Source organism: Budorcas taxicolor, chromosome 21 (assembly GCF_023091745.1).
Source record: "Budorcas taxicolor isolate Tak-1 chromosome 21, Takin1.1, whole genome shotgun sequence".
Taxonomy (NCBI): domain Eukaryota; kingdom Metazoa; phylum Chordata; class Mammalia; order Artiodactyla; family Bovidae; genus Budorcas; species Budorcas taxicolor.
Genome location: NC_068930.1, coordinates 72,104,488 through 72,126,716, shown reverse-complemented (window position 1 = coordinate 72,126,716; position 22,229 = coordinate 72,104,488). Strand labels below are relative to the sequence as shown.

Sequence of the window (22,229 nt, the reverse complement as noted above, 5' to 3'; positions counted from 1 at the left end):
AATTGGGAAATTAAAAACTCGTTATTATCACATGGGGATAGGATGGTATAAATGCTATTTTCAAAAAAATGTGTTATAGCAAGGAGCTCAGCGCAGTGCTGTGTGACAACCTAGAGGGGTGGGTTGGGAGGGACGTTTAAGAGGAAGGGGACGTATGTTTAAGTATTGATAGTAAGCCCTTCATATTTATTAAATTGAGAAGAGTTAAGGCTGGCTCTTACATTTAAGGATTTGTCATGCTAGCTGGGCAGAGAAGATCAGTGCAGGTAATATGATTACTGAATGCAGAAAATTCTGCAAAATAACATAGACTCTAACGGAGGGGTTGAATTGAGCTGGGATGAGATGTGCTGGGTGAGAGAAGCAGTGTGAGGGAAGGACTGGAAAAGAGAATGGCCAGGGTGTGCCCCTCAGACAGCATTGTGGTGGGGGGGCGGGGGGAGCGGGTCGCTGAGATGGGCGAGGCCTCCGCTCCAGCAACGAGTGGAAGAAGGGGCAGCGTGCACTCCCGGCCCCGCGTCAGGGAGCAAGAGAGCAGCCAGTCGGACGTGTTGTGTCCGAGGTAGGTGTCCAGGTGGGTGTGCTTAAAGGACGCTCAGGGATAATCAGTGAATTCTTAACGCTTCTTAAGAACAGTTTTTAACTGAGGTGTAATTGGCGTACAACATTCTGTTTGAAATGCACCCCATAATGGTTTTATCTTTGTGTGTGTTGTGAAATGATCACCACGGTAAGTCTAGCTCACGTCCATTGCCGCACACAGTTCCAGAGCATTTGTTCTTGTGATGAGAACTTTTAAGGTCTGCTCTCAGCAACTTCACACCTGCAGTTGCAGTGTTAACTGTGGTCACCATGCTGTACACAACATCCCCAGTAAGAGCTCTTTATGTATCCTAGATACAAGTCCCTAATCAGGTATATGATTTATAAGTATTGTCTGTGTTATCCTTCAAATCTGGAGTAAAAACTTTAAGGACACATTGAGAGAAACTTGACTTTGATAAATGGTGGACCATCACCAAAGTAGCAGGAAGAGGCCAGGTCCTCAGGTGTCAGTCTGACAAACAGGAGGGGGGTGAAGTAATGGGGGTTTTAGGGGGTGACTGTTAGAGCCTGGTCGCTCCATCATCTCTAGCCGCTCAGCTCTCTTGTCTTTGTTGCTTGTTATCACTGCTGATTCCTGGTTGGCCTCATACAGTAGCTTGGGAGAGCCCCCATGGTCCCAGCTGCTGGAGGATGCTAGTCTCTTACGTGAGTCTTGAGCTGGTGCTGTCCCTGGCTCCACGGCCATCTGAAAGCATGACCCAGGGTTTTACCTCATCGAGAATGAGGCCTGCCTCCCCGCAGAACAGATGGTCACAGCCTGCTGCTCCTGTTGCCTAGAGCAGTCCCGAGCACCTGGCCCCCGAGCCTTCACTCTCCTCGAATCTTGGAGGGTGTTACATGTCTCTCCTCTTTACTTCAATACTGTCATTGTGTTTATCAAAACAGGACAGTGGCTTTCATCTCCTCCTCTCTCATTGGACTAAAATTGCTGAAGGCGGGGACTTGTGCACCGTCACACATGCAGTGCCCAGCCTGGCGCTCATAGAGGCCTTGAGTAAACGCATCATTGAGTAGATTGGGGCTGCAGAGCGAAGTCTTGGCAAGATGGTGGCGGATGAGCTCCAAAGGAAGGGAGAAAGCACGGCATTTCTCAGTCTTTTGACCCTGGAGGAGCGATTCAAGTGATTTTCAGATTTTGGAGAACCCTTTGCATAAAATTACTGCATCCATTACTCACAGTATACTCATGTCATCAGTGTTCATAAATAGAATACTCCAGAATAATTGTCAATGCTTTTTTAAAATTTTAATATTTATTTGGCCATGTTGGGGCTCACTTGCAACATGCGGGATCTTCACTGTGGCCCAGAGTGCGCAAGCTCAGTAGTTGTGGCCCGGAGGGCTTAGTTGCTCCACCACACGTGGGCTCTTAGTTCTCCCACCAGGGATCGAACTCGAGTCTCCTGCGTTGCAAGGCAGTTCTTAACCACTGGACCACCAGGGAAGTCCCTGTCAGTCCCCTGTTGAGAGGAGAGCGTTCCTGTGTGGATCTGGGTGTTGGTCTGCTCAGGCAAATAACAAAGCACCCCAAACTGGGTGGCTCAAATAACAGAAATTCACCTATCTTTTCACAGTTCTGGAGGCTATCGGTCTGACTTCATGGTGTCAGCAGGGCCGGTCTCTCCTGAGGCCTCTCTGCGTGGTGTGTGGATGGCCATGCCTTCTCCCCGTGTCCTCACGTGGCCTTCCTCCTGTGTGTGTGTGTCCTAATCTCTTCTTAAAGGGACACCAGGCACATTGGATTAGGGCCCACTCCAGTGACCTCGTTTTTACTTTCTACCTCCTTAAAGATCCTGTCTCCAAATAAGGTCCTGTTCTTATGGAGGACTAGGTTCAGGACTCAGCATGTGGGTTTCTGTGTGAGGGGACCCAGCCCAGCCCATAACAGCCTGTTCGTTTGGCCCGCTTACTACCCTGCTCTCGTCTGGCCCCTTCCTTACACAGGGTGCAAATCAGGCAAGACCTTCAGTTTTTCTTTTTCTGAAATCTCCTACTTGGTGTTTTTTGTTGCCTTTTCCAAGAATGCCTGAAAGTCGTATTATAGATTTCTCCATTGCATACAGTGTTGATGAGGGTTAGTATTTATTACATGGTATGTGCAGGGTAGTTTTGTTTTCACTTTAAAACAGAAATAACATTTTAGTTAACCTTTATTTTAAAAAGCTACTGAAGCTTAGTTTGCTTTTCTTAATCTTTTCTTAAAAATTTTTTTATTGTGAAGGAAACAGATTTTTTAAAATAACTGCCTTAAGGGAAAATTAGATTTAATATTTATAAAGTTATGCTCAGATTTAAGTGAAGATTATGTGAAAGTCACTCAGTCGTGTCCAACTCTTTGGGACCCCATGGATTATACAGTCCATGGGAATTCTCCAGGCCAGACTACTGGAGTGGGTAGCCTTTCCCTTCCCCAGGGGATCTTCCCAACCCAGGGATTGAACCCAGGTCTCCCGCATTGCAGGCAGATTCTTTACCAGCTGAGCCACAGGGGAAGCCCAAGTGAAGATTATAAGTTGATTTTAATTAACGTGAAACAAATTTGTAAGTCAAAGCAATACTAATGAAAATATGGCCTAAGATAAAATTTTATGTTAAACTGATGGACATGATTAATCTTAAATTCCACAGCTATAGCATTAGCATATACATGTTTTAAAAAAAAATTTTTTTTTAACACAAAAATTGTTACTTTGAAAAAGTAAATCATGTTACGGTTTGACAGAAAACAACAAAATTCTGTAAAGCAATTATCCTTCAATAAAAAAAAACCCCACAAAATGTGGAATGGTAATATTGAATACTTCTTTAGTGTTCAGTTTGTGCTTGCTTCTTGCGGTACAGATACTCCATTCTGAGTTGATTAACCGAGATGAGACGATTTACGTCCTTGCCCTTGAGGTCTGTTGAATAAGACAGGGCTTGCCTACACATGTAGGAAGATGAAACGGCAGCAGCGTAGTGTGCATTGTGTTTCTGCGAATGGCGGGGTTTTCTTCCTTGTGGAAGTCTGGCCCTTCTCTCAGGGCGAAAATTAAATCACATCTTGTGTTTGTGATGAGGCTGCCACACGCGCGGGTCTTTCTCCTAACTTGGCCTGAGCAGGTGTCTCTCACCAGCCCTGCTCCTGCGTTGAGAGGAGGAGAAGTGTGGTTGAGTTCTGTCCTGTTCCTCCCAGGGCAGGCGTTTTGCACCAGCCTCGGGACCTGCCAGCATCCGTCCTCACTTTCAAGCACAAGCAGCAGTGGGAACATTTCAAGGTTTCCTTTCTTTCCCTTTACATTGAGATAAAATTCACGTAGCATAGACATCCCCATTGTGGGGTACAACTTCGTGGGTTTTAGGACGTTCTCAGTGTTGTGCAGCCGTCTCTGAACTCGCTGCCTCCCGTTTCTCCCACTCTAGCCCCTGGCAACCACTGTATTACTGTCTGGCTCTGTGTGTTTGACTCCTCTAGGCACCTCATATAAATTGGAGCTTAGAGTATGTGACTCTGATCCGGCTTTGTTTCACTCAGCTTGCTTAAGGTTCATCCCTGGTGGAGCGCTCGTCAACACTTAATTCCTCTCTTTGGCTGAAATCACCCATTGTAGGATATGCAGCGTTTCATTTATCCTTCCATCAGTTAGTGGAGGTTTGGTTTGTTTCCACTTTTTGGCTGGTGTGAACATTCTCTTGCAAGTGTTTGTGTGGGCTAGCTGCATTGCCAGGAAGTGAGTATCAAGCCTTTGTGCATCTGATTGCTACCTGTAACATTTTAGTGAATACTAAAATTTGGGCAGTTTGTTAATGTGTTCCTTTGAAAGAGTGGGAGGTACACTGCTTCATGATGAATATAAGGACATTTTTTCCAATGTTCCCTATTTAATGTTGCAAAATTGCTTTTATGATTACTTCTTTGTGTTTATAGTCTTGCTTTTATTTCATTAAAGTTAAAATTTAGTGCTAGTAATATCCTTGAATTCTAATATATATATGTGTGTATGTTTATTTAAATTTATTTTTATTCATTTTTTACTTTTGATAGGATTCATTTTGTTTGTCTCTGGGAAAAGTAAGAATTTTTTTGTTTGTTTTTTCCTAGAGCGTCCCATACCCTTTGATTATATGATGTATGAACATCTTCAGAAGTGGGGGCCACGAAGGGAAGAAGTGAAATTTTTCCTTCGACATGAAGATTCCCCAGCAGAGAGCAGTGAACAAGGTAGATAAGTGCTTTAATTTTTGCCGTGAAAGTTAATTTAAGGAAAATAGGAATAAATGTTAAATTATTCCCCTGTTCACTTACAAGTGGTGAGAGGGAGAGTTGGTGTCTCAAGGGGTTTTACCCCTGTTACTGCCGTTTATGATAACTTCACGCTTTTGGGCTCCCAGCCCTTGCCTCCTCAGGATCCTGAGTCAGTCACATAATGCGTGAAATACGTGCATGGACCTGCTGCCAGAAGGGACTGATTTTGATAAATATCACATGGTTGAAATTTCTGGATTTTAAGAATGAATGAAACCATGAAAGCATCATAAAAATTCTGAGAAATCCCTATATGTGCATTTGAAGAGAGAGAAAGAAAAAACAAGAACCACCACCTAAGTGGGGAGTTCCCTGGTGGCCTAGTGGTTAGGGTTCCAGGCTTTCACTGCCATGGCCCAGGTTCCCTCCCTGGTCAGGGAGCTGAGACCCTGCAAGCCTTGTGGTGCAGGAACAAAACTAACGTATATGTATGTATGTATGTATATGTGAGACTTCAGTGTGACGCCAGACCATAGTAGAAAAGACAGTTATTTAAAAAACAACAACAAAAACCTGCATGGCAGTAACCACCCTAAAGCAAAGTCAAAAGACAGATTATAAGCTGGGAAACAGCATTTATAGCTCATATTGCCAAGGGTTAGTTACCTTTATATAAAGTGATAAAGCCAGTGAAATAAAATGTGCAGAATATACAGACATGTAGTTCATAGCAAAGGAAATATACATGGCCAGATGTCCAGCCATACTCCTAAACAAGGCATGCAGGGCAAACACTGAGATACTGTATTTCACCTGTCATATCGGCAAAGATTAGAACATTTAATAAGTGTTGGCAAGGACGCTGAGAAACAGGCAGTCTTCCACACTGTTGGCAGCTTCTGTAGAAGCAATTTAGCAATATCTATTACACGTACGAAAGCATGAAACCTTTTACCCGGCAGCTTCACTTTTGAGAATTTTCCCATAGCTGAGTCTGCACACGTACGGAATGACGCATCCGCAGTGTTGCCCACGGGCACTGCTGGTGGGAGCAGCCGCCAGCGCCTCCAGGGGTGTCGGCTGAAGAGGCCAGAGTGCGTCTGCGTCGTGCCCTGCCTCGAGCCACCTCCTACACTTGCCCCCTGAGTAAGCACAGTGTGCACACGTGCTGCCTTCTGTGTGACAGATGGAGGCGCAGGGGCGCGTTCTGCGGCGGCTGCTGTGTGTGTGAGTAGTGTCTTTGGGACCATCAGTAGGAAACTGGTCACATAGCAAGCCTCGGGGGAAGGAGAGAGGGAAAACTGGCCAAGGAGACCTTCTTGTTCCTTTTGAATTTTGAACAATGGGAATATACTACTGGTTTTGAAAACTTTATTGGAGTATAGTTGAATTACAGTGCTATTGTTAGTTTCAGCTTTATAGCAAAGTGAATCAGTTGTGCATATACATACATCCACTTTTTGAAGATTCTTTTCTCGTATAGGCCGTTAGAGAACATTGAGTAGAGTGCCCTATGCTGCACAGTAGGTTCTTATTAGTTATCTATTCTATATACAGGCGTGTGCCTATACTAATACCAATCTCCCATAAATTACTCATTTTTTAATTAAAATTTAAATAAGGGAATCTTTTTTTTTTTTGGAAAGCATATACACTGTACAGTTAAGAAAAAATCCTTGTTGTTTAACAGTGATTGTGGATTACTCCTGCTATTAAAACAAAAAAACTGAAAGGACATCTTTTTGTCAAAAGAAGATTATTTTATTGCAGATTATCCCTGTTTGTTTCTTTTTGTTTGTTTTGTTTTTGGCCGTGCCATGGAGCACGTGGGATCTTAGTTCCCTGACCAGGGATCGATCCTAGGTCCTCGGCTTTGGAAGCAAGGAGTCTTAACCACTGGACTGCCAGAGAAGTCCCTATTTGTGAGTTTTTTTAAAACCAGTTTTTTTTTAATGGGCAAAATATACAAACATGCAGTTCATAGCAAAGAAGAAATATATATGGCCTGGGAATATATGGAAAGACGTTCATCCATAAACTCCTAAAGAAAGCAATGCAGGGAACCCAGCGAGATACTGTATTTCACCTGTCACGTCAGCAAAGTTAGAATGTCTAATGACAGCGTTGGCAGAAGTAGAGGACATCCCGCACTTCAGAGAGTTGGAATTCTCTGTGTGGAAGCGAAAGGGGAGCGTGGAGGACGTTTCTCCCGTCACCTTTACCCTTGGGGGAACAGGAGCTTGGTGTGTGAAGGAATCGACGCAGGTCATGTGCAGAGCGTTAGCTAGATTCCGGAGCTGATGGAATGGAGTTGGGAGCGGAGCCGCCTGGGTTCAACACCAGTCCTGCTGCTTGCTCAGTGTGGGCCCTGGGCGCCTGACTTCACATCCCTGTGCCTCTGTTTCCCTATGTGTGTGGTTCGCAGGGTTGTGGTGGCAGTTAATGAGATGTCCTGGTGCGGCGCTCACTAAATGTCAGCTCTCACTGTGTTCTGACTTTGGAGTGCAAAATCATCACGTTTCTTCTTCACCATCAAAGATTAAGTGACACTTAATATAATTTCTCTGTGTTTTATGGTATTCTAATTTGATTGTTTATTGTTTGGAAGAAGCAGCAATTATAGACTATTAAATTAACCCGAGCACCTTATTTCATAAAAGTACTATTGCTTTTAGTAAAGAATTTAATTCATCCTGTAAACTGGTAGATACCATACCCCAGAACGTGTGTATATATAATTTCTGCTAACAGAAGATAGCTTTTACGAAGCGCCTTTTGTGTGTTATGTGACTGTGTTGGGTTGCATGCTCTGTCATTCCCATTCATTTAACCTCATTTTTCATTAATGGCCTCCCTAAGGGCCCTGATTGGACATTGTATTCTTACTTGCCCTGTCTTCCCCATCAGATGCACTGTGTGTCTGTCTATGTACTCAGCAGCTTTGCTTTGTACATAAAAAGAATAAGATTTTTTAATCTAAGAGCCAGTCTTTGCTTCCTTGGGGGTGATAGCACTCTCTGAGAATGTACGGCTCAAGGTGAGGCAGTATTTTCCATAATATAATGTTTCTTCAAAATTTTAAAAGTAGCAGGAAAGAAATAGAAGAAAACATGTTATTCTTTTCTCTTTATTTTAACATTAGGTTAATGACCCTTTGAAGCCATGTTTTCTTAGTAATGAAGCAGGCTCTGGGGTGTGAAAATTCTCAAGACAGCGTCAGGTGAGCGACGAGCGGAGTAGGCATCCAGTGCAGCGCAGCCACTTATGCGACCTTAGACTCACCTGCCACAAAACTGTGCCGCACACTTGGTTTAAAAAATGATGACAGGAGAATTTCGCCAGTTTAAATTTGAAACCCTTAAAAATTAAAATATATATGTATATTTTTATACAACAAAGGAGAATTCAGAAGATAGTATCCCATCTCAGTTTTAACCCTAGTAGTGAAGATCAGTTTTATGCATCAGTTTTTAAATTACTGGATATTATAAGTTCTATTTTTGTCTCTTTTAAAATTTTTATCGAAGTATAGTTGATTTACAATGCTGTGGTAGTTCCAGATTTACAGTAAGGTGAATTAGTTATATATACACATATATCCATTCTTTTTATAGATTATTTTCCCATATAGGTCATTATTTTAGTCTCTCCTAAAATAATAAGAGCTTTAATTTTTAATAAAAATAGATAATATATATAAAATACACATAACATGAAATTTACCATCTTGACCATTTTTAAGTGTTAGAAACTTTTTTATATAAATCAGTTTCAATATTCTGAAATAGAATATAGAAAAAAAATTCATTTAAACAACTTTATGTATATGGGTTAATTATAAAACATTTTTTCAACTGTACTAATTTTTGAGCTGTCCAGCCTAGTGTTTTGTACTTGTGCTCAATAAATATTTGAATAAGTGAAGAAATTATGAAATATTATTTTCTAGGATATCGGAGAAGGCAATGGCACCCCACTCCAGTACTCTTGCCTGGAAAATCCCACGGCGGAGAAGCCTGGTGGGCTCCAGTCCATGGGGTCGCAAAGAGTCGGACACGACCGAGCGACTTCACGTTCACTTCTCACTTTCATGCATTGGAGAAGGAAATGGCAACCCACTCCAGTGTTCTTTCCTGGAGAATCCCAGGGACGGGGGAGCCTGGTGGGCTGCCGTCTCTGGGGTCGCACAGGGTCGGACACGACTAAAGCGACTTAGCAGCAGCAGCAGCAGCAGGACATCTTTTAGTAAGTCTGGCACTCTCATTTCTCTAGGTGGCCGTCAGACCCAGGAGCAAAGAACTCAGAGAAATGTAACAAATGTACCTGGAGAAAAACGCACTGAAAATGGGGTAAGTGATAGTGAATTTTATTGAACAAGTTTACTTCCTTTTTATAGGTACTGATGCATTTTGGTTATGATTTAATTGTTAATATTCATTTCGACTGTGCTGAGTCTTCACTGCTGTGCGCAGCCTCTCTCTGGTTGCAGTCGTCGGGGCTGCGCTCTCGTTCAGGTGTGGAGGCTGCTCGTGGAGGTGGCTCTTCTCGTTGCAGAGCGCGGGCTCTGGGGCACGCAGGCGCCAGTAGTTGGGGCACATGGACTCTAGAACCAGGGCTCAAGAGTCGTGGCTCATGCGCTTAGCTGCTGCACGGCTTGTGGACTCATCTTGAACCGGGGATGGAAACGGTGTCCCCTGCATTGCAAGGCAGATTCTTAACCGCTGGACCACCAGAGAAGCTGTATGATCTATTTTTAAAGAATTATTTTTGACTAGTACTAACCTAAAACAGTAAAACTACCAGTTATTTACCAGCGAAACAAGTTTATTTGGGAACAGCAAAGAACTGTAATTCAGGACATGCAGCTATGGACAGCCACATGCAAGTACTCTGCAACAAGAGGAAGCACTTTTATAGAGGAGAAGGGGAGGTTGGGAGGGGCTGTTATCAACAAAAAGTCTTTTGGAGGAAACTGGGAGTTTGAAGTTTGGTGGCCTTTCCTTAGCTGCATTGTTGCCGCAAGGAGGAGGTGGGTCTTCCTTCTGCCGGTGGCCGTGAGTGGTGGAGTTTCCTCCTCTGGGGACACACGGTACGCCTCTTCCTGTTGGGTTGGGATCTGCACTGGTGTCTAGAGCTGTGTGTGTGAGAGCGCCCCGCTGTGGCCTCTCAGCCCCATTTCCTTGGGTTTCCCTGTGTAAGTTGCCATCTTTGTCGAGTATTTCACTCATTTCTGTGAAGGTGTGACGCGGCAGCCCGAGCGGCCATGGTCTCATCGTCCTCACGGTGCCCGTGCACTGGGTGGGCTCCAGCAGAGCAGTGCCCTCCAATGCCCTTTACGTGCAGCTGCCATGACTGGTCCTGGAACCGCAGCCGCGGGCCTCGGTCCCCTGGAGGCAGATGGGCTCATCTCCGGACTGAGAGGCGGGCGTGCAGACTTGCTTTGTGTCTTCAGTGTTGATGTCTTGATCCTTCCGTAAGGTTTTAAAAGACAAGAGGGCTGCTGGGCTGAAGTCATCATAGGTGTCTCCAGGAGAGAGGACTTCCTTTGTCATCTGGTGTAGAGTTGGAGAAAAGGCCTAACATCGGTTATAGGGGAAGAAGTTTGTCCAAGCAGATGGAGTCTTTGAAGAAATCTGTGTTGAAAGAGCAGAAATGCATGAATGACAATGAGTGAATGAGAGGAGAATAAAGGAGAGAGATTTCATCATGATCTTTTCTGGAAACTCTCGTAGCAACTTCTCCAAATAGTTTTCAGGCTGAAGAATAGTTCTTTTGCTGGCTCTGCCCTCACTGGATGTGTAGCTTCGGCAGGTTACTGCCTAGCACACTGCTTGGCACGGTCACACACAGGTGAGAGACACGGGCCTGGAGTGCGGAGGGCCCATCTTCAGACACTGGCTTCAGAACTTTCTAACTAGCTGAATTTGAGCAAGTCACTTTGCCTCTCTACTTTCCAGCTTCATGTTACTGGCTTTATCAATTACCATTGTGACTTTAAATGATATACTTATATCTCAGTTTCTTTGTACAATCACCTTGAAACCATGTCTCTGGACCTCCCTTCTCGTAAGACGAAGCTGTCAGCACCCCGCCCCTTTTCTCCATCTCCCTCTCCCTCCTACCTTCTAGCTTTTTCAGCTGTACTTCTGTGTTGTCATTGCTGATAATATTTGTGTACTTTTATCTGAGTATAATTGAAGACTTTTATACTTTGTTTATGCCAAAGCCTTTGACTGTGTGGATGACAATAAACTGGAAAATTCTGAAAGAGATGAGAATACCAGACTACCTGACCTGCCTCTTGATAAACCTACATGCAGGTCAGGAAGCAACAGTTAGAACTGGACATGGAACAACAGACTGGGTACAAATTGGGAAAGGAGTACATCAAGGCTGTATATTGTCACCCTGCTTATTTAACTTATATGCAGAGTACATCACGAGAAACGCTGGGCTGGATGAAGCACAAGGTGGAATCAAGATTGCCGGGAGAAATATCAAGAACCTCAGATACGCAGATGACACCACCCTTATGGCAGAAAGTGAAGAGGAACTAAAGAGCCTCTTGATGAAAGTGAAAGTGGAGAGTGAAAAAGTTGGCTTAAAGCTCAACATTCAGAAAACGAAGATCGTGGCATCTGGTCCCATCGTTTCATGGGAAATAGATGGGGAAACAGTGTCAGACTTTATTTTTGGGGGCTCCAAAATCACTGCAGATGGTGACTGCAGCCATGAAATTAAAAGATGCTTGTTCCTTGGAAGGAAAGTTATGACCAACCTAGATAGCATATTCAAAAGCAGAGACATTACTTTGCCAACAAAGGTCCATCTAGTCAAGGCTATGGTTTTTCCAGTGGTCATGTATGGATGTGAGAGTTGGACTGTGAAGAAGGCTGAGCGCCGAAGAATTGATGCTTTTGAACCGTGGTGTTGGAGAAGACTCTTGAGAATCCCTTGGACTACAAGGAGATCCAACCAGTCCACCCTAAAGGAGATCAGTCCTGGGTGTTCATTGGAAGGACTGATGTTGAAGCTGAAACTCCAATACTTTGGCCACCTCATGCGAAGAGCTGACTCATTTGAAAAGACCCTGATGCTGGGAGGGATTGAGGGCAGGAGGAGAAGGGGACGACCGAGGATGAGATGGCTGGATGGCATCACCAACTCGATGGACATGGGTTTGGGTAGACTCTGGGAGTTGGTGATGGACAGGGAGGCCTGACGTGCTGTGGTTCATGGGGTGGCAATGAGTTGGACATGACTGAGCGACTGAACTGAATACTTTGTTTATACATTAGTTATAAAGTTGAAAAGCATTTAACGGTGTTTTAGATTTTTCAAATGCTAACCACTGTAGGGCCAAGGGATGTACTAGATTATATTTCCTTCTTTTGAGTGCCACTCAGGGAAAACTACTCCTCCTGTCAGGATTAAGGATTCTCCTTCCTTACCCTCCAATCGCTAAAGATCATTCCACAAATCCTCTTCCTGTTCCTGCCTTCTGACTTGCTGGTACCCTGAGTCTGAAGCCTCTGTGGGGTTCTGGCAGGCGTATGTGCTTCAGAAAGTCTGAAGGAATAAAGGCCCAGGCCCCATAGGTAGAACTTCTGATTCAGTAAGGCTGGGATGGGCCTGGAAGACTCATATAATACTGTTGCCGTGCCAGGTTTGGGAACCTCCAGAATGCATGTACCCGCTGTCCAAAGCATTCAGAACTTACCTGTCCAACAGAATCTTGAAGATCCCTTTGTCTGCTAAGATTTCCTGTGGCCTGAACTTCAGGGGAAGTGAAATAAGTATATCAAATAGGCGGGGACTGTGTGTGTGTATAAACGGAAGGGACTTAGGAGGAACGGAGACCAGTAACAGTATGGTGAGTTTCGATGCAATGGGTCCTTGATCTTTCCAGGATGAAGTTGTTTATTGTTAACATGGAGATGATGTTTACATGTCAAGATCAACAAAACTGAAACCTGAAACCTAAATTAAAACTGTGTTTGCATCCTGTATGGGAGCTTGTAATTAGAGGAAGGTTGAGAGCTGGTGAGGAGGCGTGACTCTTGTGCTGGAAGCGTGACATCTAAGAGATTATTGTGTTCATGGCACCCACATCTGCCTTTTAAGCCTAATAATATGTTACCTTTGTGAAGCACTTTACTGTCTACAAAGCACTTTTATGTGCATTTTTAAAGTTAATAAGATGTTAAAAATATCCTTCTCCAAAAATGTTTTTGCTGTGCACCCTGGACCTAGACTAACAGCGCCTGAGCCTGTGTGCCCCATGCCTGCTGGCACCTGCTGAGGCGGCTGCTCTCCCCGAAGTGCGGGTCACAGACTCAGCTGTCTAAGAAATAAAGGCCCCGGCCCCACTGGCAGAACTTTTCATTCAGTAAGTGTGAGGTGGGCCTGGAAGACCCTCGTGTGACACTGTTGCTCTGCCAGTCTGGGAACGTCCAGGTTATATGTACACACTGCCATAAGCATTCGGAGCTCACTTGTCCAGTAGAATTTTGAAGATCTGGTTTGCCTTTATGGTATAAAGGCAAATTCATTTATCCTTACTGTGCGTGCCTGCATCAGGGGGTCCCAGGACTACCCTCAGTGTCAGCAGTGTGCCCGGAGGACTCGCAGGACTCAGCATGAGGTGTAGTCACGGCTGGGGGCCCCAGCCAGAGCAGGCAGCGCAGGAGCCGCCGAGGGGAGAGGCGGCGCGGGCCGTGGCGTCTGGGGAAAGCTGCCCAGCTCCCAGGGGTCCCTCCCAGCGGAGTCACACGGGACGCGCTGCGTCCAAACCAACTGCTTGCTTGAGACTAGAGTCACAGTATCGCTTCTTATTCTGCAGAGAGTCGGATACCGCTTAGCGACTGAGCAGCACCGCAGTGCTTATTAGTGTGTTTCTGGACGAGTCATTATACCAAAAGAAAGCTGTCTGGAAAACGGCATCATTTTCTAGGAACTATGGTAGTGAGGCGGAGAAGGCGATGGCACCCCACTCCAGTACTCTTGCCTGGAAAATCCCATGGATGGAGGGAGGAGCCGGGTAGGCTGCAGTCCATGGGGTTGCTAAGAGTTGGACACGACTGAGCGACTTCCCTTTCACTTTTCACTTTCATGCATTGGAGAAGGAAATGGCAACCCACTCCAGTGTTCTTGCCTGGAGAATCCCAGGGACGGGGGAGCCTGGTGGGCGGCCGTCTATGGGGTCGCACAGAGTCGGACACGACTGAAGCGACTTAGCAGCAGCAGCAGCATGGTAGTGAGGAGTCGTTAACTGAGCAGATACTGTGTGTGGTGAGGAATTCTTTTGTTTTCATAGACAGATTTGCGATCTTTGATAGTTTTTGGCACATACTGGAAAACTACATTTAGCACATGTTGGCAGAATGTTTTCATAATACAATAAGTGGGATATAAAGCTAAGTCTTTTTACTAATATTTGAAAGACTAAATATCTATAAAAACATATAATTAGAGGCTTAAGATGGAAGACAAGTGTATTGTGTAATTGTCTACAATGGTTTGTGTTGAGAAACCTTATTATATGTTTTTAATAAATGAATTATTGCAGCACTGATTTCAAAATTATATATAAAACAAATTACTTGAGGAGATGAAAACACATGGGACTAAAGCCGTGTCATCAACTGACTTGTGATCTAAGCTTTTAACCATAACTATCAAGTGAGTTGCAGTTAATATGTTAAAAATACAGTTCTGATAGCCTGTTTGTCAAGAATACTTAATTTTGTCAGCTTTCTTAGTTGTGATTCAACATAATTAGTACACATGAGACATTAGCCAGTACGTCCCCCTTTACGCCTAGCTTTTAGCAACTTGAGCTAGCTCAGTTACTGGAAACCCGGTTATAGTGCATTTGGGGTTGATGGCTTAATAACATTTTTATGCTTACCTTTTTCATTCTTATCAAAATAAAATACCATTATGTGAGATTCTTACTTCATCAAGAGGTTAACATTTTATTTTAAAAAGAGGATAATTAAAATATAAACCCTGACAACACCAAATGTCAGCAAGGATGAGGTGAAGCTAGAACTTTGTATATTGCTGGGAGAGTGTAAAATGATGCTTCACTTTGGAGAACAGTTTGTCAGTTTGTGTAAGTAAAACGAGCACTTAACCACACAACGCTCAGTCCCCAGCTTCACTTCTTGACATCAGTTACCCAAGAGAAGCCAGAACATTTGTCCACATAAATACTGGTGCATGAATGTTCAAGATGGCTTTATTCCTCATAGCTAAGGAGTGGAAACGACCTGAATGCTCATCAGCAGATGAGCGGGAAAATAAAACTGCTTATACAAGTGAGTACTACTTGCAACAGAAAGGAACGGATTCCTGGTGCAGGTAACAGCATGGATGCGTCTCTAAACGCTGCAGCAAAGGAAGGAAGCCAGACTCAAGGAAGTGACCCTGTCCATGGAACTTCTTGAGCACACAGGGCTTGGAGATCATGGCTCACCCACCCCCATCCCCACGGGTGGGATAGAATTGACTGGGAAGCTCAGTGGGGCGCTCTCTGGGATGATGGAAGCACGGTGTTGACTGGGGTGGCGGTTAGACTGTGATGCGCAGTGGTCAGCTAGTGCAGCAGCATACCTCAGGCGGTGTGCTTATGATCTGTGAGTTACGCCTCAGGTAAAGTAAATGTGAACCCTTTCTCTGTGTGTTTGATATACTAGCCTGCCATTTCATTTTGTTAACTTACTACCATTATGTATGTTGTTGAAGTTTTGTATCAGAAATGGATTGGAATATATACTTAACAGTTTTTTGAAGTTGCTGATCTTAAATTTAGGAACATTAAGAAAAAAAATTAGAAAATCATGGGATTTTTATTAACAGTGTTGTGAAATTTTATGTATATATATATATATATATATTTAAACAGCACATTATAGTATCTACGAAGTTTCTAGGGGTCAGGAAGTCAGGGCTTGGCTAGGTGACTTGGATTCAGGGTCTCTTGCGACACTGCAATCAAGGTGTTGGCCAGGATCACAGTCATCCAGAGCTTGACTGGGCTGGAGGATCTGTTTTCAAGCCCATGAGATAATATTTTTATGCGGAATTTCTGTAAAGTCAGGAACAGTCATGTAAAGAGGGCTCGGCTTCTCATTTGGCTTCATCGCTTTGGGGTAGGAGGCTTTAAGAGGCGCTTTGTGCTCTCAGACCTGCAGGTCTCAGTGGACCAGGGCAGCCGACTGTGGTCCTGCTTTTCTGAGCTGCTCGCAGGCTTTCCAGGATGGAGACGGCCGCACAGTGCACTTTGCACAGGAGTGCACGATGACGTGTGAGCCCTCACCGCTGTGCTGGGAGAATGCTCGTTTCATTTCCCAGCGAGAATATCAGAATAGAGGACTGAGCGCAGGTTCCATTCCTCATGGCTGAACTTGGTGGGTAACCTAGTTTCTTCCCATGTGAGAGTCTTACCTCATCCGGCAGAAGAGAGGCTCGCTTGTTGGAACCAGGGAGCAACTGCATTTTACTTTTTTATTACTCACAGTGTATGGGACTCTATCTGGCATATCAAGGGTAAGTGACTCACCATGATATCAAACATGTATAATGCTCAAACAAGGAAATAACTCTGGTTCCCCTGACCCCTCCACCACGTCAAGGCTGGGGAGCTGCGTCCTTTCCACGGGCCTGCCGAGCTGTCCCGAGAGAACTTTCCCACTCATTTTACTGGTCGTGGAAGTGACTTGTCCTCTCTGTAACCTGGAGTTGAACTCATCAGATAACTACCATAATGAGGGACCTCAAAGTGCCCAAGGGAGCAGGATTTGATTTCTTCTTCTTAGATGCAATGGAAAGAAATAAGTGAGGAATTAGGTCATAGGTTTGTCTGAATAAATTGAGTTCATATGGAGAATTTAAAATTATTCCCCTGGGGTTTAGTTTACATGGAGAGAATACATGCTGTTAGGCCTGTCATAAAAGGATCAAATTTGCATCAGAGGTTTTTGTTTTCTTTTAAAAAAAAAGCCCTGAAAAGATGCTTCTGCTAAATTTTCACATTGAACAAATTAGGGAATCTCTACTAAAGTATAAAATGTTGCCTGTCTGTTGACTTACAAGTTTATGGTGGCTTGTGTTTTTATAACCCATTTATAATAAAATTAAGTTACACAGGTGTGTTCACTTTGAAATAATTCACTGCGCAGAACACAGATTTATACAGGTTTCTGTCTGTAATACCTAGATCAATAAAATTTCTATTCAACTTCAGATTAAGAGCTTTGTGTCGGGCTAGCCCATGTGACATACAGATGTTTTGAAAGTGAAGTGACTCAGTTGGGTCCGACTCTGTGACCCCATGGACTGTAGCCTCCCAGGCTCCTCCATCCATGGGATTTTCCAGGCAAGAGAACTGGAGTGGGTTGCCATTTCCTTTTCCAGAGGATGTTCCTGACCCAGGGATTGAACCTGGGTCTCCCACATTGTAGGCAGACGCTTTACCGTCTGAGCCGCCAGGGAAAATTTCTATTAAAGTACAATATATATTAGTATATACCTAAGATATAATATCTGAATTACTTATGTCAATAGAATATATCTTAGTTTTATAATTAGAGACACACATAACACATACAAAGAGCTCTATCTTTTTTCACAGTGTAAATATCAGAATACGCAACCGTTCAGTTTCTCCTCCGTCTTCTTTTCATTGTTATTTTAAGCCCTTGGTGAGGAGGTGAGACCAAAGAGCTAAGTTTTTGGTTTTTTTCTTCAAGTTGTAAAATTATGAAATTAATGTAAATTGAAAGATTTGTTACAGGAACTTCATTTTTCTCTAGTCGAGAATATGTTTCTGAAAGTTTCAAAAATACCTTTTGTTGACCTTCCCTGATTAAGAATCCACCTGCCAATGCAGGGCACATGGGTCAGTCCCTGGTTGGGGAGCTTCCACAGGCCATGGGGCAAGCTGAACTCGCGAGTCACAGCTACTGCGGCCCACGCACCTGCAGCCTGTGCTCCACCAGGAGAAGCCCGCGCGTCGCAGCGAACGGTGGCCCCGCTCGCCGGGCTAGAGGAGGCTCACAGCGACCAGGACCCAGCACACCGAAGTAAATCCGTGGCTTAGAAACTCCTTGTTGTGGTGATTGCAAGCATCTCAGTAGATGGAAATTAGAACACTTTATTAATATTAAAGCAGAAATTTGAGTGCATTGTGACAGTTGGGGCATTTTTATAGAATGAACAAATCTCAAATGAAGTTTCTGTAATTTGGCAGTTTACAGAATCTGGTTTAGAAAAGGAACTTGCTCCACATTGCTTTCTCAGGACTTTAGATAAACAGAATGGGGGCTCCAGTTAATTAAATCCTGATTCCACTTTCTAACAGTCCAGAATGGGCTGACCACCATATGATTGATTTGGGGAGGACAGGAGTCGGAGGAACAGGGCTTGGTACCCTTGTGGAAAGTTACAAGAGGCCCAGAGTACACAGGAGCCCAGAGATGGACCGTGGAGCTCCAAGGAGGGGCTGTGCACCTGCATGGCTGGGCCACGGGGCTGGAGAAGGCCGGAGGAAGACAGGCGTGGCTGGAATCGGAGCTCTGGCCCTCTGCCAGCTCTGTGTCCTTAACCATATCCCTCTGCCTTTCCCCCGGGATTCCTCTGCAGTGTGGGCTCATCTGCCTGCACAGGTTTGTTGTGAAGATGTGTGATACAGTGCATGTCACACGTCCAGTCTAGAAGGGGGTGCGGTAGGAGATGGTCAGGAACAAACCCTCTGCATCCTTCTCTGTCCGTGCAACTGACCTGGGGCACGTTATCTGAACTTTTCTCATCTGTAGAATGGAGCTGTAATTATCTCTGCCTGATAGTGTTATTTTAAGGCTTAAATAAGTTGATAAGTGGAAAGTAATCACATTAGAGCAAGGTTCATGACAGAAGAACTGTACAAAAAAGATCTTCACGACCCGGATAATCACGATGGTGTGCTCACTCACCTAGAGCCAGACATCCTGGAAGGTGAAGTCAAATGGGTGAAGTCACTTTGTTCATAGTGAAAGCATCACTATGAACAAAGCTAGCGGAGGTGATGGAATCCCAGTTGAGCTATTTCAAATCCTGAAAGATGATGCTGTGAAAGTGCTGCACTCTGTATGCAAATTTGGAAAACTCAGCAGTGGCCACAGGACTGGAAGAGGTCAGTTTTCATTCCAATCCCAAAGAAAGGCAATGCCAAAGAATGCGCAAACTACGGCACAATTGCACTCATCTCACGTGCTAGTAAAGTAATGCTCAAAATTCTCCAAGCCAGGCTTCAGCAATACGTGAACCGTGAACTTCCTGATGTTCAAGCTGGTTTTTGAAAACGCAGAGGAACCAGAGATCAAATTGCCAACATCCACTGGATCATGGAAAAAGCAAGAGAGTTCCAGAAAAACATCTATTTCTGCTTTGTTGACTATGCCAAAGCCTTTGACTGTGTGGATCACAAGAAACTGTGGAAAATTCTAAAAGATGGGAATACCAGACCACCTGACCTGCCTCTTGAGAAACCTATATGCAGGTCAGGAAGCAACAGTTAGAACTGGACATGGAACAACAGACTGGGTACAAATTGGGAAAGGAGTACATCAAGGCTGTATATTGTCACCCTGCTTATTTAACTTATATGCAGAATACATCATGAGAAACACTGGGCTGGAAGAAGCACAAGCTGGAATCAAGACTGCCGGGAGAAATATCAAGAACCTCAGATATGCAGATGACACCACCCTTATGGCAGAAAGTGAAGAGGAACTAAAAAGCCTCTTGATGAAAGTGAAAGAGGAGAGCGAAAAAGTTGGCCTAAAGCTCAACATTCATAAAACGAAGATCATGGCATCTGGTCCCATCACTTCATGGGAAATAGATGGGGAAACAGTGGAAACAGTGTCAGACTTCATTTTTTTGGGCTCCAAAATCACTGCAGATGGTGATTGCAGCCATGAAATTAAAAAACGCTTACTCCTTGGAAGGAAAGTTATGACCGACCTAGATAGCATATTAAAAAGCAGAGACATTACTTTGCCAGCAAAGGTCTGTCTAGTCAAGGCTATGGTTTTTCCAGTGGTCATGTATGGATATGAGAGTTGGACTGTGAAGAAGGCTGAGTGCCGAAGAATTGATGCTTTTGAACTGTGGTGTTGGAGAAGACTCTTGAGAGTCCCTTGGACTGCGAGGAGATCCAACCAGTCCATTCTGAAGGAAATCAGTCCTGAATATTCATTGGAAGGACTGATGCTGAAGCTGAAACTCCAGTACTTTGACCACCTCATGCGAAGAGTTGACTCATTGGAAAAGACTCTGATTCTGGGAGGGATTGGGGGCAGGAGGAGAAGGGGACGACAGAGGATGAGATGGCTGGATGGCATCACTGACTCGATGGACATGAGTCTGAGTGAACTCTGGGAGTTGGTGATGGACAGGGAGGCCTGGTGTGCTGCAGTTTGTGGGGTCGCAAAGAGTCGGACACGACTAAGGGACTGAACTGAACTGAAGGTTCATGATGAGCACAAAAAAATGCACCCTGTCGTGAACAGGATGGGGACATGCTTTCAGATCCTATCAGTTGCCACTCCTGCGGATGTGGATGATGCTTTGTCGATCATGGGTCAGTCTTTAGTGTAGGCCATACCGGTGGTGTTCTAATGAGATATTTATATTTCAGGATCTTTGATGCATTTCAGCTTCTCGAGACCCGGTGGCAGTGAAATGACATTTGCCTTTAGGTGTCACCTGCACATTTATGTTTTAGTTCGTGTACTCTTAAACATTTGGCATCCCCATTTACTCAAATAAATTTAATAGAAGCAGTCAACAATGAGGAGAGGTTCTTAGGAGAAAATAAACTAACTTATGTTCCTCTGACTTCTAGTGAAGTGAAGTGAAGTTGCTCAGTCGTGTCCGACTCTTTGTGAGCCCATGGACTGTAGCCTACCAGGCTTCTCCGTCCATGGGATTTCCCGGGCAAGAATACTGGAGTGGGTTACCATTTCCTTCTCCAGGGGATCTTCCTGACCCAGGGATCGAACCCGGGTCTCCCACATTGAAGGCAGGCGCTTTAACCTCTGAGCCACCAGGGAAGCCCCCTAACTTCTAGGGAACCTATTTAAAAATCTCGATGTGTGTGCATTGTGACGTTAGAGAAGAATGATGACGCAGACGAGCATCCATTCCTCTGAGCGTGTTTTGTTCTCTATAGGTTGGGAATCCACGTGTTGAACTTACCCTCTCAGAACTGCAAGATATGGCAGCTCGGCAGCAACAGCAGATTGAAAACCAGCAGCAGATGTTGGTGGCCAAGGTACATTACTAAGCAGTGGGGAATGGCCAGCGAGTGTCCTTCCGCATTATTTTAGATTCCATGGCCGATCCGCGTAAGTAGAACTGTGCTGCCACAGTGGCAAACAGGGTCCTTCCTCATGGTCTCTCCTGTGATAAGAGGTGCTCACTGTGGCTTCTTGACATTGGGGAGCATCAGGCAAGAGCATCTGACCCTTGACTTGCACACTCAGACCCCAGGACAGGAAGCGGTTGAACTTAACCCAATTGTAGATAAAATTTGGAAAGAAAAGATGCTCTCCATCACCCCCTTCTTTTTCCTCTGGGTGTGTGCTCAGCCGGCGTGGTTGGCATTAGTGTTCTGGAGGAAGCCAGCGACCCGCGTAAGACGCTAGTCATGGGCCCCGAAGACAGTGGCTTCCCCGTACCCCAGCCTGCAAGGACTCTGTCTGGGGCATGGTAGGCACTCACGGTGAACACTGAGGGCTCGATTTGCCGCTGAAACTCTGACACGATTTGAAACTATTGCCCACCCTTAGTGAAGCCAAAGAAACCAAAATGGCAATGTTGGAGTTTGGGAAAGAGCTTTATTGCAGGGCCGGGCAAGGAGAACAGTTGGCTCATGCTCAAAAACTCCAAACTCATTGATGGTTCTCAGGAATGTGTTTTTTTTTAATAGGCAAAATTTGGGGTGAAGACTGCAGTGTGTGACTGTCTTCTGATAGGCTGGTGGTGAGAAAACAGGCTAGTGTCCAGGAGTCTTGTGCTCAGCCTGGAATTACCAGCCTCCACCCGGTGGGGCCTAAATTTCTGCAGGGGAGCTCAAGATACGTTGTGAAGTGTATCCCCGGGGGCAGCGAGGAGGCAGGCGGAGGGGCCAGGACCCTGTTTCCTGACAGCTCCTGCTTCGTTCCTGCGTTCCGTCACTGCCCTGGTTAGTGACTGTTTGAGTCTGCCTTTCGGACTCAGGGAAGGTGTAGGAGTCCGAAGCCCTTTTCCTATAAACTATAAACCAGAAGGGGGACACAGAAGGGCTTTTGTACCCAGGATGGCCCCACACTGATGGCTTGGTTTTACAACTGTTCTGAAGAATGGTTTA

At 44.8% G+C, this 22,229-nt stretch overlaps 1 protein-coding gene across 1 annotated transcript in view; it reads left to right on the top strand.

Annotated features, from left to right (window-relative positions):
* Positions 1-22,229, top strand: part of PPP1R13B (protein phosphatase 1 regulatory subunit 13B) — a 73,809-nt gene that overhangs the window by 33,358 nt on the left and 18,222 nt on the right. The window contains exons 3-5 of the mRNA XM_052659714.1: positions 4,688-4,807; positions 9,104-9,180; positions 21,051-21,152. Coding sequence (XP_052515674.1) covers positions 4,688-4,807; positions 9,104-9,180; positions 21,051-21,152 — 299 coding nt within the window. The remainder of the gene's footprint in view (positions 1-4,687; positions 4,808-9,103; positions 9,181-21,050; positions 21,153-22,229) is intronic.